The 23147-nt window shown below is 45.1% G+C and overlaps 1 protein-coding gene across 5 annotated transcripts in view; it reads right to left on the bottom strand.

The window, feature by feature from the left end:
* LOC124163639 (polypyrimidine tract-binding protein 1) overlaps positions 1-23147 on the bottom strand; it is a 973136-nt gene that overhangs the window by 291226 nt on the left and 658763 nt on the right. For all 5 annotated transcript variants that reach the window (XM_046540700.1, XM_046540691.1, XM_046540704.1 and 2 more), the window contains one exon: positions 7616-7762. In XM_046540700.1, coding sequence (XP_046396656.1) covers positions 7616-7762 — 147 coding nt within the window. The remainder of the gene's footprint in view (positions 1-7615; positions 7763-23147) is intronic.

Here is a 23147-nt window from a genome sequence, read left to right as displayed (position 1 = left end):
ATAGGAGGAGAAAGAGAGGACTTACCTTGACACGGAGGCGAGGAAAAAAATAAAGACGGAGAGGAAAACCGCCTCTGAGATGAGTGGGAGAACACGGAGAGACGAAGGTAAAACGGTGCCTCGAAGAGGAATTAGGCGAACTTTGCTTCTTCTCATCACTCGCGTAAATCTTCAACGATTATATCCGTAGGCATTCTACCGATAAGCATAGGCGTAAATAAATAATTTTAATATTCACAATAACAAACCCCCACTCCGGGATTGAATTCCCTTCTTTAGCATGATACGAGGTAAACTTGCCATTGTCCTTCATTTTGTCCATCATTCCCTTAGTACTCTTTCTCGCCTATCAGCATCTACATCCTTCTACCTATCAGCGGTTTCATCTATCTCATTCCGCAGAGTACTCGCTCCACCAAACCCTCAGTCTCCTCTTTTTCATATCTTGTATGATGTTGGGCACGATATGGCGGAAGTTCTTAATATTAGAAAAATTCGACATTGCAATATTTCCAGTGAGTTTGGAAACTAAAATCAGAGGAAATATTGCAATGTCGAATTGTACTAATCCTCTTTTTCATTTCAGCACAAGATTCCTCACTCACTAACGGAATGCTACAAGAGGAAATGAGAATTGAGAGTGGGTGAAGTCGTAGTATGGAGATGGGGCTACCGTAGAAAAAATCTCGGCGCTAAAAAATACCTTTACCAACAATTACACAGCCAAGATGCAAGCTCAAGTTGTGCTCAGGTTCCAGTCAGATGTTATGCGAAGAGAGGGGAAAAAAGAAGCGGACACAGTCTTTTACGTCCCAACCCGTTCCGCACCGAAGTCGCGGGGTCAACACAGAGGCTGCCAACGTGAAAGGCAGAAGGTTTCGTCTTCAAAGTGCGAGACGATGACTCCTCCGCGGTCACAAACACGTCCGAGGGAGCCAGTAAATTTAACAACACACAAACACATCCCCTCGCGTTTCTGTTTCCACTCAAAGAGATTCAGCTCTTCTTCCAAAATAACCCATTTACGAATGTCAAGACGGAATCTTTTGGAACGTAAAATTTGCTCTGTCAATTGCACTCCGTGCCCTTGAAGAGACAACATACCTCCGACTTACAAAGGCATGGGATTTTTTAAAAGCTCTTTAATATTCTGAAACGCAGCTCAACTGACGAGTTTTTCGTTGTTTAAGCTCAATACATCGGCCTTTTGAAAAGAAACACCGTGATGAGGAACAAGTAATCTCCTTGAATTTAATTCAGTAGATATTACTATATGACGGTAATTTGAACAAGAAAAATTCACACTGCACGCTTACTTCGGCAGCTATTTCGGGAAATAATTTAAAAATACTAGAAAATAAAGTTTCATGAGCATGTAAAAATAATTACTCTAGGTGCTCTATTAACCTATATATAACTCATCTAGCATTCATTCCAGCCACTGCTGCTCATTAAAAGGTAAAATGTCGTTTATTCATTGCAACATAGGAAAGGTCCTCCATACATAATTTCGATCAATGAAGGCTAAAATGACAAATAGTGTAAAAAGATAAAAACTAAGTAAGTTAAACATACGGAAATTTCTATTTACAGAGAAAGGAAAAGCAGGATAGTGAACAATTTAAGTAGACTAAAAACATCTCAATGACTTAACGACATCCGTAAATTAATACTGACCGATTTACTGCTTATAAGTGAGCTCAAATAAAGCTGAATTAATAAATTCAAAGAGTGACGCTTGCCTCACCCACCATAAAACAAATGCACGCCACAAGAAAAAAACATCACCTTCACGATCCATTTTAAGGAATGCAACTAAACCAGATGAGAATAGGAAAATCTTTTCTCATTCACACACCACTGAAATCCACAAAATAAGGCCCCATTCACGCACTTGAAACTCAATTGAAAACTGCATCCAAAATCTATACCCGTAATGGAATTGAATCAAGATAATATAGATTCATCACTCGCCATTATTGTCAAAAGTATCGAGTGCCGATGTAAAATACAGAAAGAGAATAGCGGCCCCAGGAAAACGTAACGACAGATTCGACACGGCGGGAAGAAGAGAGACATAAGACGTCAAAAAAGAAAAAAAATGAAGAACACAGGCGAGAGAGAGGTATGGAGATAAGGGGGGCCAGCTCGATGGAGACATCGGCTAACGGAGCTGCCGACGGAGAGGAGTGAAGGATCGGGCCGGAGATGAACGCGTCCAGAGGAAGGAATGGAGCGGGAGGAGTACATGGGTCGAGGGGTGCGGGGCGATAAGAGGGACGCGGCGATATTTGCCCCGCACGTTCCATAGCATAGGGAGGAGAGTATACGGCAGGAGGGGAAGGGAAGGAGATCCCTCAAGAAGAACGACCTAATGGGGACATTATCTAGATGTGATGAGGGAGAGAGGGAGAGAGATATGGGGAGAATAAGTCCTCGGTCGAAACGAGAGGTTTGTACCACGGTCGGGGCGGGGGAGCTGCGGGGAGTAGGCGGCGGATGTTAGGTGTGACGGATGGAGGCACCGAGTGAGAACGTGCATTCCCGCGTGTTGGTGGCGACGTAGCTGGTTAGGGAGGGAACCCTCGGCGCTCGTAGCGAGAGGGTTACGAGGAGGATATAAGGCGAGGGAGGGATAAGGAAAAGTGACGCGGCAGGAGAAAAAACGGTCTCCGGAACGCTGACAGTTGGTCTGAGCACGAAAAACGGAAGTGCGCGCACATCCGAAAAAGCAAAAACGGAGCGATTCCACTCAACATGAACCTGTTTAAGGGCTCTAATCAAATGTGCTACACTTGAGTAAAACGCTCGTTGAAGAAGGCCGGTGGCGAAAGGCTGGTGAAAAACACTCGCAAGGAAAACTGGTGAAAAACACAAGGATTCAAAGAATAGGATTCCAACACACAAGGTCGTGTCAACCCACAAACTGTTCATCGTGATGACAAACTAACTAGTAACTTATTGGGTGATGAAAGGGTCGTTCTCAAATATCCTTGTCATTAATAACGAACTAAATTAGAATTTTATCTAAAATGAATACTGTCATAGCGCAAAATGACAAAATGCAATAAAAAATTTTTGGGATTTCAATCGTGTCGGTATCATTTTTGCAACACAGAAAAACGAGATTAATGCACTGGGATAATAAAAAAATACATATTATGACATTGGCACATGAAACATCTCACACCGTTACTCTACAACTTGTGTTGATTTTTATTTCCTATAACTATTAAATCTAAAATAATCCAATGCCACAGTTGAAATTCAAAACCGAAATTACACCGTCAGCCACACAAAACTGACACGGAGAGACTGTCTACCACATGAGAAGAAAGAGCCGAGCGATCAAACCGTAACCAAAAAAACATGGCCTGAGGCCCAAACTCACAGAGACCCAACCCCTCCGACTCCACCCATGAGCGGTGATAAAAGCGGGACGCCCAAAACAATTCACCGAAGCGCTCTCGAAATGGATTTCACCACCACCAGCACGCGGGACCCCAGGAGAGGGCGCGAAAAATAGTGAAGAATGTCTTCGGAAGGACGTGAGCGCGTTGAGGGAGGGGATGATGCGAATGAAGATAGACTCGGCGGAGAATCAGTGGGGAGAGAGGGACACAAAACGAGAGGAGCGTCGATAAGACGAAGGGAAAGAGGAGGAGGCGGTAAGGAAATGGTTGCCGAATGGGTGGGGTGGGAACGAGGTGGAAAATGGCATGCCAAGACGATGGACTGGTAAGGGGGCGGCGCATCTTCCGAGGGAAAGATGGGAGAAAATGGTACTCGCCACGACGTCATCCGGGAATGGAGGAAGACGACGTGGTCCCGCTAGGGAACCGAGGGGTGGGAAAAGGAGGAGATGGTGGCGCAGAGGATCCTGTGAAGGGATGGAGGAGGAGGCAGCACTTTGTGAGGCGGTGGATGCGGACCCCCTCGGGAACCCCGGCCCCCTCCGAGCCGGCAGTTCCATCATTCCATTCCCGACATTCAGCGCGCCCATTAGTCTCCCATTTGAAAATTAGGCCGCCTCTCCTCGCGGATGCTGCGACGTCTTCCCTTCAGCGCCCTCCCGCACCCTCAGGCGCAAATCACGCGACATGCACACGGCGAGCACCACCGCAGATTGCCTCGGTCGCCTGACCACGGTGCACCGAATGAACGGCCTACAAGTTGGTCATTCGCTCCTCAAGAAATCGCTAGAGCAATTCAGGTGAGGAGCCATTCTGAATCTTAACTACCCTACACATTTTAGGACTATTTAAAATGAAAAATATACCTTCCTGCGGGAAAATATATAAAGCCGAGTCGTTAGCGACGAAATCCAGAGAGCCAGAAGAAGCGCCGGAAGATTAGAGGTGAACTCATTGAAAAAATTCAACCTAAATGTGAAAAGATAGCTAGTTGAGAGCTATGGCGATCAGTAGTAGTCTTGAGCATCTACCATGGGCGATTCTCATTTAATCATTTAAGGATATCTCAGGATAATATGTAGCCAAAATTACCAAAATCTGACCCATTTTCCGTTTATTAACCCTGAACCAGTACGCTTGCCTCCACACGCAAGGTCGGAAATCGACGAAGTATTTATATATACGAATTATTAGCTTAGAAAATAAAATTAAATCAATCATTAAACAAAGGTATTAAAGGTTTCAAGAACAATGCTCACGCATTAAAATCGTATCATAGGATCTCAATTAATTCCTATAATTAAGAAATCGCTTTGCACCCATACTTCAACGTTGCGATCGAAGGCGGTCGAAATGTTAAAAATGAAAACATTAGCATTTCTTTTGTCATAACAATATATGAACCGACGTAGACACACACGCTGAGCAAAGAGGAGTTTCGTGGAATCATCGTCACTCTTGTCCCGCAATCAACTTGGATTACCTAGAGTGTGTAAACTCTCTGAAGATAGATCCTCTAACAAGGGCGCACGCGAACTCCTACGAGACCTGGACTCGGAACTCATTTCATAAATGTCACCCACGACGGTCGTCTCACATCCAATAGCAAGCGCGTGTGCCCGCCCGTATCCCTTTAAACCCTTCCCATCGCCATAACAACGTAAATAATTCCGGCCTAGGGCGCGGCAACTACCTCCTCTAGTCCCTCCGTCATGGCTAGCAATAAAAAATTTACACGGGCAAGATTCATTCCGGCCGCGGGCGGAACGAGCTCCGTCTGACGCGACAGCGAAAGGCCCCGAGAAGAGCAATGAATAAGTGCTGTCGCCGACTACTACAACGCAAGAGCTCCTCATCATCCGGAGAACACGGTAATGGAAAAGAAATGCGGCCGTAACTTACCCCAGGATCATTCCTTCCATCGAGAGAAAGTTACAAAGAATGGCCGAGAGCACGAAAAAGAATGAGATTACGCGAAAGACAATCGACCCAAATAGCAATCCCGGAGGAAAATAAACAGAAGTGGCCCTTTTTCTCTCCATCTCCCTCCACAAGCGCCCACTCGAAGAAGAATGCATTATGAGAGAAAGAAGAAGGGTCACCAAAGTAATCTAAACATAAAAAGGATGAACCGGAGAGAAAAAAAATGAAACGACGTGAAATTTACTGGAGATGATACAAGTTGGAAAGTTTCAATCCGCCCAGGGGAATTCGGGCTGGTGGGGCAGGCGGAGGAGGAGGAGGTGGCAAACAAAATATTTCGCCGAAACAACTGGGGCCATGCATAAACTACCTCTCATTTCCTGTTATGAAGCTGGGTTTGGATCCATCAAGGCTACATCGGACCGACTAAACTGCTCGCGCCTTCCAACCTTCCCCTTCTTCCCCACCCAAACTCTTTCCGACCCACCTCCCATCCCCTCATCCCCGTCCATCAATCTCCGCAGCGTCTCCCCCGAGATGGAATATCGAGCGTCATCCACTCCTTCAACCCTCCCAAGCCCCCCCCCCCCCAAGTCTTACACATCCCACACCATGCCTCCCCATTCTCCAACCCTCCTCCCTCCTTCACTTCACCACCCCGAGTTGCAGGAATCCGCTATCGCCGGTTTGCGAACAGAAAACAGGAGGCACACTTACACAAAATACAGACAGGATTTGCATTTCGCGCCTTGGACCCAATCCATACGACCAATAATAAACTTACTAAACAAAGTGGCGTATTAACAGACTTGCGAAGGCCAAGGCACTGGCCCCTCCCTCAGAACAAGGTACAGAGAAAATTAGTCCGAAACAGTGAGCATTTATATTTACCCTTAAATAAAGCTCCAACTGAGTCATTCTGATGTAAGCTAGAAAAAAATAGAGGTTATCCATACGCTGAAGGTTTGTTCCAAATTACCTTTCCTCAAACGCACGTCGAATCATTTGATATCTGAAAACGCAGGCTACGATGGAAACGTCCATCACGATACCCAAGAGCTACGCACGTAAAACCGGTGAAGTATTCACGAATACCGATAGTGTAGATACTGCAGAATGCATTACCAGAGAGGTCCCAGCGAAAATTTTAAAGACTCCTTCCATACACTTCAAACCATTTGGGGCTACATAACTGACCGTATGATGACCACGAGACTATGTAGGCGTAAGAAAATTTAAAAGCAGCAGGATACGGCTCGGAAAAAGCTCGCTTTTCTTCTCCCGCATACACCGAAACGGATTTAAAAATGATTTTTACGGAACCGCTTGAACGCCAATGGGAAGGAATACTCGTCATACCATGCGAAAATATAAGAAAAAATAAGAAAACGCCTCCAAATCACAAGACATCCCTAAGGATAAACATTAATGAGCCAGTGGAACACTGAGGCAATTCCTGAGGCAATAGAGTCGACAGACGGTATTGAAGAAAGTTATAATATCCATAATTTAAGAGCTATCAACTCTTAATAAAAATAAAAAAACTTGTCGTGCCGCGATAAGAGGAAAAGGAGGCACACCTCCAACAGCCGCTCCAGACATTTCCCGTGCCCACAACGCAGCAGCAGCCAACGTCCCCAAATGAGACCACAGGAGACGACGCGGCAAAATAGCTTTTGGTACAGCAAGCGAATGGGTGCCAGGGCTGAATCTAGATGTCGTCTAAATCAGATGGCAGAAGGAGCACGCTGCTGGAGCACGGCAAAATACGTCATTGCAGCCTAGCTTACGCGTGAACCTAGGTGACTAGGTACGGCACACACTACATAACGCATGATACATGGGCTCAGACTCAGCGAAAAACAGCAAGAGTCTGGCGGAACTTCACCGAAGTGAAGACGCTCGGATGTTACGTAAATGGCGTTATAGCTATAGTAGTCTGGTTGGTTATTTGGGGGTTTATTTCTATCATAGCTTCATTAGGGGTTAGCGAATTGGGGGAGGGGGTGAGTGGGAGGGAGGGTTGGGGGAGGAGAGATGCAGGCGTCGCGGCAAGTCCACGGGAAGCGGCCGCCGATTACATTGTCCTGGGCATCCTGTCGGGGGCGGGCGGCCGACGCGGCGGCGTCCCCCGGCGGCGTCGAAGTCGGCTCCTCCTCCACATCCGCGCCGCCCCCCTCCTCCTCCTCCTGCCCCGCGCCACACTCGGCGCCTGTCGCTGTGGTGGTGCCCTGCACCCGCGCAAGGAGCGGTACAGCGCTGGGGGCGTTTGGACTCACGGCATTGGAGTGCGTCTGATCCGTCTTCAGCTCGCGGTGGTTGGAAAACTGGACGTAGACGGCGCGGCCGCGGAGCTGCGCAACGCAATTGGTGAAGTAAGCGACCATGGAGGAGGCGGCACTCTCGTCTGCCATCTCTAGGAAAGCCTGGGAAGAGAAGGGGAGAAAGATGAGTCATCGTCAACACCAACACAGATGTCAATTTAATCATTAATTATCATTTAATGGTAAATAAAAACTATTCTGGTAAATCTTTTAACAGGTAAGTTATTCTTAAATGGTAAATATTTCCAAGGTGGTGACGCGTTCTCGTAGGTCTGCTATAAAAATTTCTTATCCAATGCTGAAAGGCCTGATAAGGACATTAAAAATTGAGGTGAAACGCTGGTAGCTGACCTACGACAACGTGGAAGCACCCATGAGGTAAGTTACCACAAACATGGACCGCGATACTTTCAATCAATAGACACAAAAATATGAATAACATACACAACATTTATTCATAATGAGCATGGAAGACATTCAGAATGGCCTAAATTTTCGTAGTTAATTATTTAAAAATGTCAATAAATCGTACAAGGCAGTAAAGATGAAAAGCTGAGGTTATACGACATACCTCCAACGCATTTACACACTAAAGGCATCCTCGTTTTATTCCATACAAGGATCAGTGAGGGACTTGGTCGAAAAAAAATCAAACCCCAATGTAAACAAAAATTGAGAATAGAATGAGTATCTGGAGGTCAGTATGGAAATAGAGAATGTTATTGCCATTGAGAAAAAAAACAACTAGAGGGACCGACGCAAATTTGACAAAAAGAAAAAGGAAGGATCGAAAAAATTCAAAATCGATGCATGAACTAAGAAATTTATCGAAAAAGGGAATACACCTAATATACTCGACCACACGATTGCAGACATAAAACAAAGAGAACTTTTATAAAAATGTATAATAAGAGGAAACTGAATTTTTATTGCATACGTCTCCTATTCTAACTCAAGAAGATGATTCCACAGTCTCAAAGCCACATATTCATTTCTCCACAAACTTTTACCACAAGATTTTTATGGAAAAATTCAAATGCAATGTTAAACTAAAAAAAAACTGTTTCTTCCTGTTCATAAACACCTTGAACGCCTATTCTAGGAATCCTAATTCAGTACTGTTGCCGCATGAAACGCAAACATAACCGTCACGTGAAAGAATTCCACAATTTAGACGACGGTGCAAACTGAAAACGTTTCTTCACGCACAGAGTAAGATTAGCAGCAGCAGTCGTGGAGTCGGGCGAAAAATAACCGCAGAAGTGATCAACACGAGTGATTGCACTGTGGCCTACTGAAACGGCACCGAAATAGAGCCGTCCATAATGTACTTAACGACTTCACAGAGCACAAGGGGCCCGGCTGAAATCACGTAGCAGTCCCGTAACTCCTCCGACGATCGCTTCCGAACGGGGCGCAAAGCAATAACCCCACTCCGCGTCGAAGCGAAAATACTTAAGCCGTGACGGCGACGGAGAGACTGATAGCGCACGGGGATCGGCCCAGGGCGAGAGAGAGGGCCGGCAACGCAACGTTTGCTCCCAGATTGCCGAGCATTAGTTATCGCCGACGTGGAAATGAAGCGGATGCGGCCGGCTGAATAATGGATGGGGCCGGGAGTGCGAAAGAAAATTAAGAGGAATGAACTGCAGAGAGGATGGATGGGACAAGAACGGACTCCCTCGGGGAGGGTGGAGAAGGCCAGCTGCACTCAGAGAGAGACGACTCTCTCGCAAGGCCCGGGACCAGGTATTCGGGGGCTGGGGTGAAGGTGCCGAGAAGGCGGGCGATACAAAGACGGCGCTGCGACGGTGCAATGGGTATATCCAATACGTTTGCTGGCCCTAATGGTCGCAATACATCGCATGCGATGCTAAGCGAAAGAACGATGATCGCTACTTGTCTTGATACTCCGCCAAGCTGATATGTTGCGGCCACTCGAGCCACACGCAGGGCCATTTACGCGTATTGCCCGCGTGCCACTACCATTTCTATATCACTCCCTGCGTCGATATTCTTTTAAAGCTTGCGCTACTATTCACGGTAATAAATAGTCAGAACACTACCAGCAGCGGAAGTTAACATGACCGTGGGAAGTGAGTAAAAAAAACACCTTCAAGGAGAGCAAGATAAAAAGACTGAGGATATGGTGACTCATGAAGAGGAGCAATTTTCACTTATCAACGACGCGCTTTCAGATGAAGTTGGACCCACCAGAAGGAGAATGATTTTCAGGGAGTAAAACGCAACAGCATACATGGAATATGATTAAGTTTGGGAACTTATGAATACAATATTGAACGACAGAACCAGATGATAAATATGTACTGGAAAACATCCCATCATCCTCTCGCATAGCAATGCATCCTGAGCAGCTTGTAGGAAGGAGCGCATAACGGGCGTTCACTACTAGAACAGTGTCCTCTCCTACCACAGGATAGGGTCAGAAACCGCCTTATCAAGAGAAAACCTTATCTCCCAGCAACATCATGAAAAATGACGCTGATGAGACGTCACCATGGTGATCAAGAGGAAGGAAGCTAATCTCCACCACGGTCACTCAAATTAAGACTCAAAAGACGGAATGGAGCCTCCACATACACGCGCGGTTTACTAAAACTAACTTTAAAAATTCTTGACAACGTTGTCGTAACGAACACTTGATAACGTTGTTATAACAACGAAACGCGCCGTTGTAAAAAAATCCTGTGGAAATACAGCGATTTCTCAGTTAATAATTTTAAAAATTCTCCACGTAGCAAAGTTCGTATTGAATAAAGAAGCCGCCCAAGCCAAATATACATGGGGTGGCTAGCATAGTACCAAGTACATGAACATGTGACGAGGGTAATCACTACAGAGTGGGCGTTTTGAGTCAACTTCTTCAAAAGCTTCGAGGGTACGTAGGGGTGTAAGTGGAGACCAAGAGCAAGAGGTATCGAGGGTTTAAATGTAACCTCGTGCTCCCTTCCAGAGTTCCGCGACCCACAGAGAGAGGGATCCTTTCGAAGTCTCGCCACCCCTGAAAGCGACTCCCTCCTGACCTCTCTTTCCCTTACGGAGGGGCCGGCCCTCACCGCAGCGAGCATGAGAGGTCAGGTGGCGGAGAGAGGTTAACAATCGTACTCTCGCGAACAAAAGACGAGCAGGAAACGGAGTCAGGGGAAAGGGTTAAGCTCTTTCCTAAAAGGAGTAGCAGAAAAATGTGGAGCACATGACGTCGACGCAAGCTCGAGGACCAAATAATGGAGGGGGAGACGGGGAGAGGGTGCGTTGAATGAAAGCTACACGAAGATTTACTCCCTTCACAACGGAAGAAAAGGTTGCTGCGGGAATGCGAATCACGAGTTTCGATCGCCAGGTAGATATTACTTTCACTTTTCGAGATTACATCAAAACCGATGGTTGTTTCAGTTTTGAAATGATTATTTAAGATGACTAAATAAATTTTATCGCCCTCATGACATACATCACATTAAAATACTCAACGCCGTGGTGAGAAATGAAAAAAGAGAGAGAAATCACACCTCCGTAAAACCGATCATGAAACGCGTTGAATTATTTTACCCACGCCAGAAACAGCTACCAAATCGCAAAACATATAAGTATGCACTACGTCAAACAATTAATGATTAGAAAAAAATTACTAGAACTGCCAAGTAGAGCATTTTCATATCAGTATCGAACACGTTCGGCTGGTGCTGCTTTGGCCATAATATTTTTATTTACTAAACGGGAATAAGCCAGCCTCAGTAATTAAGAAGGCAAATAGAATCGTTGCCAACCTTGAATTGTGACACACGGAATATAAATTAAAGGATCATAGCAACCAACGGCGCGTCATTACACAACTTTTAAAGTGACGGGCGGACTTACGCGGAGTACACTACGAGGAAAACCAGGACGTAAAGGGCGATGACGAGGGAAAAAAGGCGTGGGACAAAAAAAATGCGAAGAAAGTTTACGCAGGGAGCAAGGGTGGAATTCCTTCCATTGGGGCCGGCAAGAAGCAAGGTTCTCCGGTTAAAATGCAGCTTCCGAGATAAACCCTCAGCACCTGGTGGGTGCGCTCTCTTTTCCCGTGGACGCACTCCCATCGCAAAATGATTGACTCCAGAGTTAAGAGAAAGTAAACATTACAGCCTTCTCCAATGGATAAGACAAATGCCAAAGGATAAGAATTCAGGACCTAAAGACCATCATAAGGCGACCCAATAGCATAGCGAGTCGTTCACCAAGGACGAAGGCCATTGTGAAACATCAACCACCAGCACTAAGGATGGAACTAAGCACTAAGAATAACAGAGTTCACTTCACTATCCACAATACGTAACTCAAGCAGCAACTTGCGCAGGGGACACGGAATTAAAGTACTGAGAAGGGAATGGGGATATTCTAGATTCGGCGAATTACGTTGCTCTTTAAGTAAAGAGGGGGGAATTAGTTGGTCATTCGAGGAAGGTAGGAAAAAGATGGATGTATTTCAATGTAAAGAGGAGAACCCTCCCACCCACCTTGAAGACTCCTTCAACTTCCTTAAACTGCTTCGCAATTGAACTTAGTTGACTCAGATCGATATAGATAATCCAAATTTACTTATTTTAAACCAACCAGCGTCTCAAACAAAGTTTACGATTCGGCTCGATTTGAATTAAAAAAATAACCTGGATTGAAACAAAGTTTAATTATGAAAGCGTGCCCCTCCCGCAGAGTCAAACCTGAATCGAATAATTACGTCCCTTCGCAAATAATTTGGGGAGGAAATACAATAGGCCGAAATTAGAGTTACTCAATTTTCTCCCACTCTACAATTTCTACTTCCGGAACGGGGACGGGTGAACTCCCGGGTGATGAATAAAAGGGGTCCATCGGAGAGGGCACGCTTCTTCCCGGGCACGGGCGATCGTCCCACGCGGGGACCCCACGCACCCGGGCGCCACACCACGCCCAGACCGGGGCTCGGCGGCGACCACGCCCAACGCCGCACGCCGATCGGCGTCGCGGCCACGCACCTGCGCTTATTCAGCCGTGAGAGAGAGAGGCGAGAGGGGTGGGAGGAAGTAAGTTCCCGGGGAGGCACACGGCTGACGCACGCCGAGGGCGCCCGGTCAGGAGAGAGAGAGAAGGCCGCTAATCCCAGGAGATCGATGTGGGGGTGGAGGAATGCAATCAGTCGGCAAGTCGAATTTCCCAATAGCACATCTGACGATGAAACCCTCGAATCAGCGAGGAAAATGAGCAAGCAGTACATAAGAACGGCCGGCCTCGGTGGCGCTTTTTATTATTTTATTATTAAAGCATTCTACTGATTAAGGTATCAATGGAGTAATTAAGACTAATTCTGGATTTTAAAAATTCGCCTTCATTCCAACAAGCGCATTTAGGGCCATTTGGGCCTTGTTACAATAAAGGCACTGCACAATCACATACGCCCTGATGTTCAGGATACAGCAAATTCAACCCGGCGGAATAATCGAACCAGCGAATTTTGGGTAGCAATTAGGGATTCAACTTTCACTGCCATTGAAGCCCGAGGAAAAATAGAAGAAAAGCATCAGGAACACTACCAAAGGTGAGCCCAAGGGAACATACCCTTATGTGCACGAGTCTACAACTCCATTTTCTATTCCAATCGCCGATAAAAGTTTCATTTGATGCTTACCAACATCCTTTCTCCATTCCCCCTCCTCACCCAACTACTTAACATAACAGACATTTTTCTCATTGCTACTTTTAAGAACTCTACCTTCCCACCCACTCGTGACAAATTTTGTCAACGCCCACAATCTTCCTTAATCTTCTCCGGCTCTCATCATCCCCTCTTACCCTTCCTAAATCCCGATTATGCAATTGAAATGCCGCATTTTCCCCTACCGAGCTTCCCTTTTCAATTGCCATCAGGGCCTATTCCTTTCCATTCTATCCATATTGTATCCTCTTCCACACACCTAACTATTTACCCCTTACCACGGATAATTGTTATATCTTCATCCCTCAGCACATTTACCATTCACACATACATTCAGCACATTTAGAACCATAAGGTCCTCTTTACATTGTACATTCTGTTTTCATTTCACTCATTTTCCCCCAATCACCTTTCCAAAATAATGCTCATGAAAAACATAAAAGTCACTATTTCTGTCCCCTTTGATCAAAAAACAAGCATTCCGTCACAGCCAATCTCGAAAAGATCTACCGTATTCTCTGCCTTATGCTCTCAGCGCGGTATTCAGAGGAAGAGCGCGCAGCCCTTCCCACCCACCACTTCTGATTGCAAAATTGGCATCGCCAGAAAACATTTTGTCCCGCGACGTGCGAAACCAGGTTGCTTCTCCGCGAGAGTCGCCTCCACACAAACTCCACGAAATGTAATCCCGAAAGGGAGGACGGGGAAGCGAATTCCCGCGGCAATTTCCCGATTCGACAACCGCTAATTCCATCGTAGCGCGAGTTTCCACAAATAGTCGCGAGAAAGCTGTCCCCTCGAAGCCTCCCCCGCACCAGAGACGCAACTCCCAGGACGAGTCCCCGCGAAGACGCTCTTCCCCCACCCGACTAACAGGTCTCCGAGACCTTCGCACGATCCCTAAACCACCACTCATCCCCAGTCGCGCTCGCTACGAAATCATTACCATCTCCCGCACGGACGTCGAACCCGTTGGAAGATCAATTAAGTGATCGAGGGCGTGCTGATACAGCAGTTGACGGGTGCGTAAAATGAACGAAACGTCTCGCACGAACGGTGGGGATGGGGTAGAAAACGAGGAAGAAAACAGAGCCGTGCAGAGCAGCCACGAGATGCGAGCCGATAAGAATGAAAATAGCATTCTTATCCTGAATTCCAAAACAAAATAAGCACATTCAGAAAAATCATCTCGGAAATTGGCACCTTGGCACATCTTGAAAGCTACCTGAGCAATAACATCCTAAGTAACTATAAACTCGATGGCTTCAGGATTTGCTTGGTGAAAATCCCTAGTAAATAATTGAAAAGTTATGGTACTTCTTTCACAAATGTATTTAAATCGACCGGTTTCGTCGCAAAGGCGACATCTTCAGATACAGAGTTTGTTATTTTGGTTGTTATTTTAACTACATTAACAGGCGCGCTAATCTACTAGTAATCTACTATCCGGTATGCATTATTTGTGTAAAAAAATCGAAGCAGCACAAATAAATACTTATTCATCTCAATTACCCCCGAAAACAGCACAATGAGACCTTCAAACGAATCCTCGCCTCCGCCGCATCCAACAAAAACAGAAAAACGGATAAACATACACCAGAACAAACGACCGACCTGGACCGTTCATGAAAGCGTGTCATCGATATAATGGAGCCTGTGAAGTGTTTTATAAAAGTGGAAGATAGCAAATCCTTCCGAAGTACACGAAGTAAGAACGAGGGCAAGCAGGCGGCAAGATAGTAAGGCTAAGACGTCGCAAGGTGAGGGATAGAAGATTCAGCGGGAGAGCGTTTCCCTGTCGCCCGCCGCATCCCCTTCCCCTCCCGGCACCTTAGGAGACGCGGCCCCCATCATCCCAAAATCCATCAAACTTGGGCTCCCTCGTGCCGTCTCCACCACTTCCGTCTCCGCAATCGGGTCGCCTCCAAACCCCCCCTAACACACCCCTCCTCGAGATCCACCCTCCACACGGAGCATTCAGCCACGCACTTTCACCTCGTCATTCAGCCCGCCACCACACACGCGTGATTTGGAACTCGGGGAAACTTCTATGGAACGCACGCACCCACCAATGACTGCAGCTAACAATGCTACTTGAAACCAGAGAAAATATACATAGAAAAAGATATAACAATAAGAATGGTAACGGTAGGTGAAAAATTATCAAATAAGCCCTGCCCGACATTCTATGCCTGAAAATATCACCTGCATATACGTCCTTTTTCACTTAATCAAATTAAAAAACTCCACCATCCTTTTTATTTTAATTTTTCCACTATAAAACATATACATTCATTTAGTACCATTTCAACCAACCCATGCACGCCGCTGAACGGAGTAGGAGTATTTAAGACACGGGAAAATCATTTCGACCGGAAATTGAACGATGAATTTTCGCTACCACGCAAATCACTACGAAACCTAAGGTGCTTAACCCATTCCCTGGATAAGGTTAGTCTCTCACGAAGCTCGCAATCAGACACAAATTCATTTGCATTTGGGTGTGAGTGAAAAAATAGCGGACCCAATTCTTTGCTAGTAAACCCCACACCAAAACCAAAGGAAAGTAAAATGTTGTACATTTAATACGTTTAAAAAACTATTAGCCAGAGTCCAAACCCTCGATAATTAAGAAACCACAACAACGCCCGATTACAGGCGAGGTATATTACGGCAACACCAGCGAAAGACTAAGAACCCTGGTTCAAATTCCAACCTTTACTCCCTTCACTATTTCTCAGCCAATATCATCCATCTGCTTCACAAATCCTATCATCCGTAACAATTCAACTCCCTGTCTAGGTGCACACATCTTATCCTGGGGAAGGAGATGGAGAAAAAACTTAGAAATGGGGGGGAGGAAATAAGCAGGGGCTTGAACACACACGAACTCCCTTCGGGCTCCCTTTCCCACGGTCCCACACAACTCCCACCCTAATTCCCAGCGCAATACACATACACACGCGAGGAAACTCCACGCGTAGTTCTCATGATTAGCGCCAAACAAATGACGAAAGCCTGGAACATAAATTAGTAAAGTTCTAACTCGGTTAAACGGAATGCGACGACAACTCCCGCGTCGCGAGGAGCTGAAGCAGGAGGCTTATGGGAAGGGAGATAGGTGCAAGGAGGAGTCAGACGTTCCCCCGGAGCTGCTCCTTTATTTCCCCGACCACCTCCAAGAGCAGAGGTAGCAGTGCGTCGCGTAAGCAGTCACCTTTCAAGAGAGACCAATTCAAGCACTACAGGGTGCGTGGGGTCTTGATTGGGTTGCCACTACAGGTGAACGTAAATTCATCGAAAGCTGTAGAAAAGGCGCCACTGTAAACAAAGTGAGTGTTAAAGTGAATCTCGAAATTACAGTCCAGTATGAATCCCTCGGCCAGTTGAAGCCATGCAATGCAAACGAAATGAACGAAAATGAAAAAAATATACTGAGGGTAAAATCTAGAGCGTATGTCCCTTCCCTAAAGGTCCCAAAAGAAACTAAAATTCAGTTGTAGATATTCTCAAACGACTAAATTACCTAACTAATTATTTTCCATCCGAATTAGTTTCGGGCCAAACAAGTGAAGGATAACTGCAAGATTTGAAGGTGGTCGGAATATATCGACACAACCAATCTAAAGTTTGAAATACTAACCACTACAGCTGCTGACCATAATCATACTCCAAAACGAAGAACCCCACAAAGTATGAAGACATCAAGGTCTAGGTGACTACTTAAACATAGTGCAAGCAATAAAATTAAATCTCAGCGCCCAGCGTATTGCCAACGTGCGTCGCAGAAATATTACATAACTCGATAAACTATCTCCTAAAATAGCCTCATATAAACTCTTTTCTCCTTGCGAACAAAATAATAGCACTGCGAATACTGAAACCAAATACCACATATCTTAGGTAGAACCTACCGTACCCAAACTACCAAAGAACCTTAATTGACCTTCAAGGATCGCGGGTCATAGCGCAAATGGAAAGAAAACAAAACATTAACCTAGCCATTTAATATTCACTACCTCACGAACAATCTAATGATACGTATTTCCTGAGGGAAGAGCACCCAATGAAGTTAAACAAAGCACAATACGACGAATTTACCAAGTGGGATCTCTCCGTTATCCAACAAAACGCATATCGATAATGACTTCTCCCCAGCTACCTGAAAAGAAAATGATACCTTTCCTTGCACTATCCAATCCAAATACACATGGCGGCAGTCGTATTCCCGAAAGATTCCCACAGAGTTCCACCAACGGATGAATCAGCCGTATTTATTACGTATCCACCTCTAAAATTCCGAATTGGCGAAGGTTCCACGTGTATTTACGACAAGGTGTAGCCCGTAGCGACATTTCCATGGGTATATCCCTACCTCCGCGGTGACGGCTCCCTCTCCTTCGAATATTACCCTCCAATGCTTCCTTCCTACTTCGTTATAAACTCAATCCAATCCACCGGTTTGGCTCAGAACAGACAGACGAAGGAGACGAAAAAAGAAGTTCCAATAACGGTAGCCGCTCCCATTACCCACAAAAAAAGATAAGATACCCTTTACGCTGAGTCTCGAAAAAATAATTCCATGGCCCGGCAGGGATATTCCATTAAAATGTATATACGATGCGGGATCACAGAAGATAAGGAGAAAAATATGAATGCTTGCCTCCATATACGGTATAATCCGATTAAAATTGATAGTTATTAAAATATAAATAGAGATGCGGAAATCCGGGACTGAGGCACACACTGAGGATTCTTCAATCAAGAGAGGCAGCCCCTCACTATTTATACACATGCCAAGTGAAGCCTACCTTTCCTTTCCCAGGACTGACTCAGTCTGCGAGATTGAAATTAAAAATGAGAACTATTTATCAAAAGCTTCACTCATTTCTCGTATTTACACGGAGAAGAAAAATAAACGAAAACGGAGGGAGGCTGCCTCTTTAAGGAAGGGTAAAAGTGATTTCTTTACTTGTATAGTCACTGCGAGAGATACAAGAAATAATATTCTCCTTGAAACATCGATTTGTAAAGTCTTTACGAAAAGAAGCCGAGATTCGAAATCTCCACGACCTCACGAAATGTCTCGTTGAAATATGATTAATTCAGGGAATTCGGTCCAGTAAAAATATTTCAAGAAGATGACTAAGTACGAGTCTTTGCTAAGCTACGAGAGCAAAGAAAAAGAGGAATGAAGTATTGGTGGTAGGACAGCAGATAGAAAATTTTAATGACTAGGGACGGATTTTATGAGAAACGTACACTGAACACTGAAGACACAAGAAAGAGAAAAGCTTCGGCAATGAAGCGTTTGCCGACAGGAAATTAGAAAATAGAAGCCTCCGAAAAGCATTGAAATAAAGGTTGCAGGCGAAACTTACAACGAGTGCAGCGTTTCACAATGAGGAAAGCCGCACTTTGAGATGCGAATTGGATCGAAGCTAAGGAGGTATACATTTTCAAGTTGAACAGAGTAAACCCCTTATCAACACAGAGTCTCAAATACGAAAATGTTGCCTTAATTTTTTCTCAAAGGAAACATTTTTACTTGAAATGAAGAAAAAAGTTGAAAAGGGTGGACTGTATACGACCTGAAAATTTCTATGTGTTCGCGCAATTTTATAAGCAAATAAGGTGCTCAAATTTTGCAACTGAATCCCTGCATTTAAATCCATGTTTTTCAATGCGATACCGTAACTTTAAAACAGTTAATATGAAACAAAATAGACTGAACATGGCCGGTAGAAGGGGATCGATGTGTCCTCATAGACATGGCCAAAAAATTGGAGTTGGTGGGCGAGGGATTTTACTCGGGATTCAAGAAAAAAAATTGAGAGGGTGAGGCATCTCGACTTCCCCCGAGTTCTGCCTCCTTCAGTAAGGAACGAAGTTGATAGGGGTCATGAAGCCAGGTTGACATCTCTCGACGACGGCTTCTTCACACCAATCGATGACTTGGCAGAACAGCGCGATTACTCATCTCCCAGCAGCATTTGAATGTCTTCCGCCGTCACGGTTATTACGAATGTCTCAGGCGCTCGCAAAAGGGCATGATGGAAAAAAAGAAAACGTAATCCCCGCGAGAAAGAAGAGATGCAGTTTCCTTAGTGTGGAAAGTGTTCCATTTCCTCAGTCAAGGGCTTAGGTGTGTCATCCGGTTTTTTTTTCAACCCTCCTTTTCTTCCGCCTCAAAGGTTATGAAACGGGCTTCAACTTGCCTCGCTTTAAGAAGGCAGAAAAAATTCCTCCGCGCGAAGAGAAGTATAACTCCACCTTTGTCGACAGATATATTGCCGAAGTGGGAGCGGTCTAATAAATGAAGAAAATCGGGACGCAGAGAGGAGAAATATTTTCTAAGCAGAAAATAAAATTCTGCTGCTCAAGCTCCATCGCAAAGTTCGAGAACAGGCCGAGGAAATCAATTTCTGAACTAACTTTTTAATACAGAACTATGACAAGATGTAAATACCGAAAAGCAGCTTTTCATAACAGAAAAACTCTGGAGTGATCCACGAGCTTAAATGGTGTGACGTTACAATGCACAGACGCTGGTTTCGTGAGAGATGCACATGGACTTCATGACAGAATTCTCTACGTGAGAAAAAGGTAGGAGACGGAGGAACTAGGTAAATTTCTTATTCCATAAGAACTAAAATAGTGCTAGAACTTCAATCGACTAAAATATAATTCTTAATATACTTAATCTTGACCTTGTTACATTTTTATCAAATTTATGAGTCTTATCGACATACTCCTCAGAACTTAAGGATACAAATCGGAATAGGGTTTACGTTAGCATCGACTAATAGTTATGACAGAGGCAGCTGTATAGACCGAGAAAATAAGAGAAAACACAAGCTTAAACCCGGAAATATAGAGAAAGAAATTCTTGATAAAACAATGGAACAACCTCTGGTGGCAAGAAAACCGAGATGAAAGAGAGTGAAAAATTAAACGAGACAAAGTGTGGAAGTAATGCAGAACGACAGACTGCGAAGCAGCATAGGAAACCTCGCGGATCGAAGACCCAGCCCCGCCCGGGGACGAGGAAATTGAGATCGGACTGGTGTTAAGCAGTTTGAGATGGCAGGAGGGCGTTATGAGATGGGGTTGAGGAAGACAATCACGGCAAAAAAAAGTTGCCGAGATTCTGGAAACCTTAAGGAGAGAGGCGATGGAGTGGGCGCGTACTCATTTCTAAGGAAGTGGGAGGGGGGAGAAAGGGAAGAACGGAAGAGAGAGAGAGAGATGAAAAGGCTCAAACAGGTGTCTTTCCCACGACAGCATCCACCGTGGGAAAATATTTCATTTCGATAAATTCGGAATTAAGTCCCTCGGAATACTTCTCCTCACTTCGAACACGCTTCGCGCCCGCCCCCCTCCGACGGGACGGCACGTAGCCCGAGCAAAATCATCGCCCGATACCATTCCCCCACCACACTCGGAGGACGAAATTCGGGAGGAATTCCATGCCTCGAGAAATCTCCGGGATAATGGGAAGGTGGAGGTTAGGGGTTGAAGCTCTGGGAAATATCCCTGTGAGCCAAGAGATAATCTCGGAAGGTAAAAAAAAATCGACGGAGCCATCAGTTTCGGGGGATGAATCTCAGAGATTTATTTTTTTTTTGGTACAAGGAAGCGATAGAGCGGCGACATGAGGATACATTCCAACGAAGAGGTTTGAAACATCTTTCACGGGATATCCACCTCCAAATCGCCCTTCAGTTCATGACTCTTCAGATATTCGTCAAATTATCTTGAGGCGAACCCCGAGCCCAATAAACCCAAAAATTTATGGGAATTCTCTTTCACAGTGGGAATTTTAAAGAGAAACAGAGAAATTAACTAAACGAGAACGCTCCAAAGATTAGACAGAAGGGAACAGAGAGTATCGCTCCGCACTCGCCGCAACTATATTTCACCGTCACAAGAATTAGCGAAAAAATAAGTACTAACGGTCAATTAAAAAAAACACGCAATTAATAACTTAATAATACTCAATAATAAATAATACGTTACGAATATAGGAAAATGCGGTATCAAAAGACGCAATCCGAAATGGAGGACATTTACTGTATTCATTCTTTCTTTATACGTATACTCGCCAATTGTTTAAACACCGATGAAATAGGAAAATTTCAACATTTAATTATGAAAAATCATTTAGGAATTGTGAATTTTAGGATATAATCTGTAAATAAGATGCTACCACTTTTAAAAAGCAACTACTAGTGGATGGTCATCGAGTTAAAATAGTAATAGAATGAGGAAGAAAACATTCTTATCCTAGAGCGTTACTGTAGAAACACGCCGATGGCAATGTTCCACACAGACGTGCGACCACAAGACAGGTGTCAAGGGGCAAAGTTGCCGTTAAATAAGCCGAAAATTATACTGACCGCGAGAATCTTCTGAGTTTCAAACTTCGCCTTATTCATACCGCTTGCTCAAGCAACAGTATCAAAATAACATCCGGGCAAAGCAGTACGCAGAATGCCTTGCATTTAACAGTACTGTAACATAGCAGAATTGGAGGACAAAAACAAGGAACTGGAGGAAAAAAAACGAGAAGCTTGGAAGAGGAAACAATGAAAACACTTCCACTCGCCACGATGCACACTCGCAAAAGAGTGACCGAGTAATTGGAAGGCCATTTCGTTCAAGGGCTGAAATCGCGATGACAGAAAAGACACACGGAAGAGGGGGCCGAAGTTTGTTAGGGGGGAGCGACGGCTCCTTCGGCAGGAACTTCATTATTTCATCCTTTCACGAGAGGGAAGAGGCGAACGGGAAGGGGAAGAAAAAATAAGAGAGGAGAAATGAAGAGTCAAACAAGCCAAAGAGAGAAAGACAAGAGACAAGGGAGAAGAAAATAAAACTGCAGGAGGGAGAAATAAAGGTAGCGAGAATGTGGAGAGAGTTAGGTGGGTGGGAAGGCATCTTGGGCGAGAGAGAAAGAGACAGAGGAACACTACTAGGGCGGGGAGGGTGGAACACAAAAGATTCCCTTCGTTACCTCCAAAATAGGGAGGGCGTGGGTGGAAGGCGAGTTCTTCCCTACAGCCATGGGCCGGGGGTGGACCAAGGAAGAAGAGGATTCCCTTGCCTAGCAACCGAATGGAAAGAGAGAAATCTCACCCGCTCTCGCCCCGAAAAGTTTACCCCCCTGAAAGAAGAATGAATACGACCCTTTAAGATGATTAAACGACTCCCCCAGCTACGGGCTGAAAACACCTGGAAGGGCGGAGGAGCATGGCCGCTGCCTCAGAAAAGGGTTAAAGGGCGCAGGAATATGAACCCGGCGCATGCGCGGGGACAGTTGGCTGTGCTGTGAAGCAATTATGGGAAAAATAATACCTACCCCTTCCCCCAGCCTTGGTGACGATTCTTAACGCAGCCAGCCGCGACGCAGGTTGACGTGAGGTACAAGACCACGAAATGAACAGAGTCAGAGAGCCTCCCGGGAAAATTTATGGACGCGTTTGCAAGCCAGATTACCAGCCTGAAGGAGCGATGCACAACACTTGAATAGGTAAATCCACAACCATCGAAAACTAACGATAAGCTCAACATAACCGACAGGGTATATGTTCATACATTCGCCCAGCAGTAACATCTTTCCCACATGCTTCATAGCTTAAAATGGTACTGTTATTACTATCTGGTGAGTTTTGCCACACGCAGGATTTTTCTACCACGAGCCCACGAGCCGTAAAACGACATTTTAATATTAAATGCTGTGATTATACATTTACTTTTAATTAACGACGGAAATGGAGAGCAAAGACAAATATTTTC

This window comes from Ischnura elegans, chromosome 1 (assembly GCF_921293095.1).
Source record: "Ischnura elegans chromosome 1, ioIscEleg1.1, whole genome shotgun sequence".
Classification (NCBI taxonomy): Eukaryota; Metazoa; Arthropoda; class Insecta; order Odonata; family Coenagrionidae; genus Ischnura; species Ischnura elegans.
This window is presented reverse-complemented; position numbering and strand designations above follow the sequence as displayed.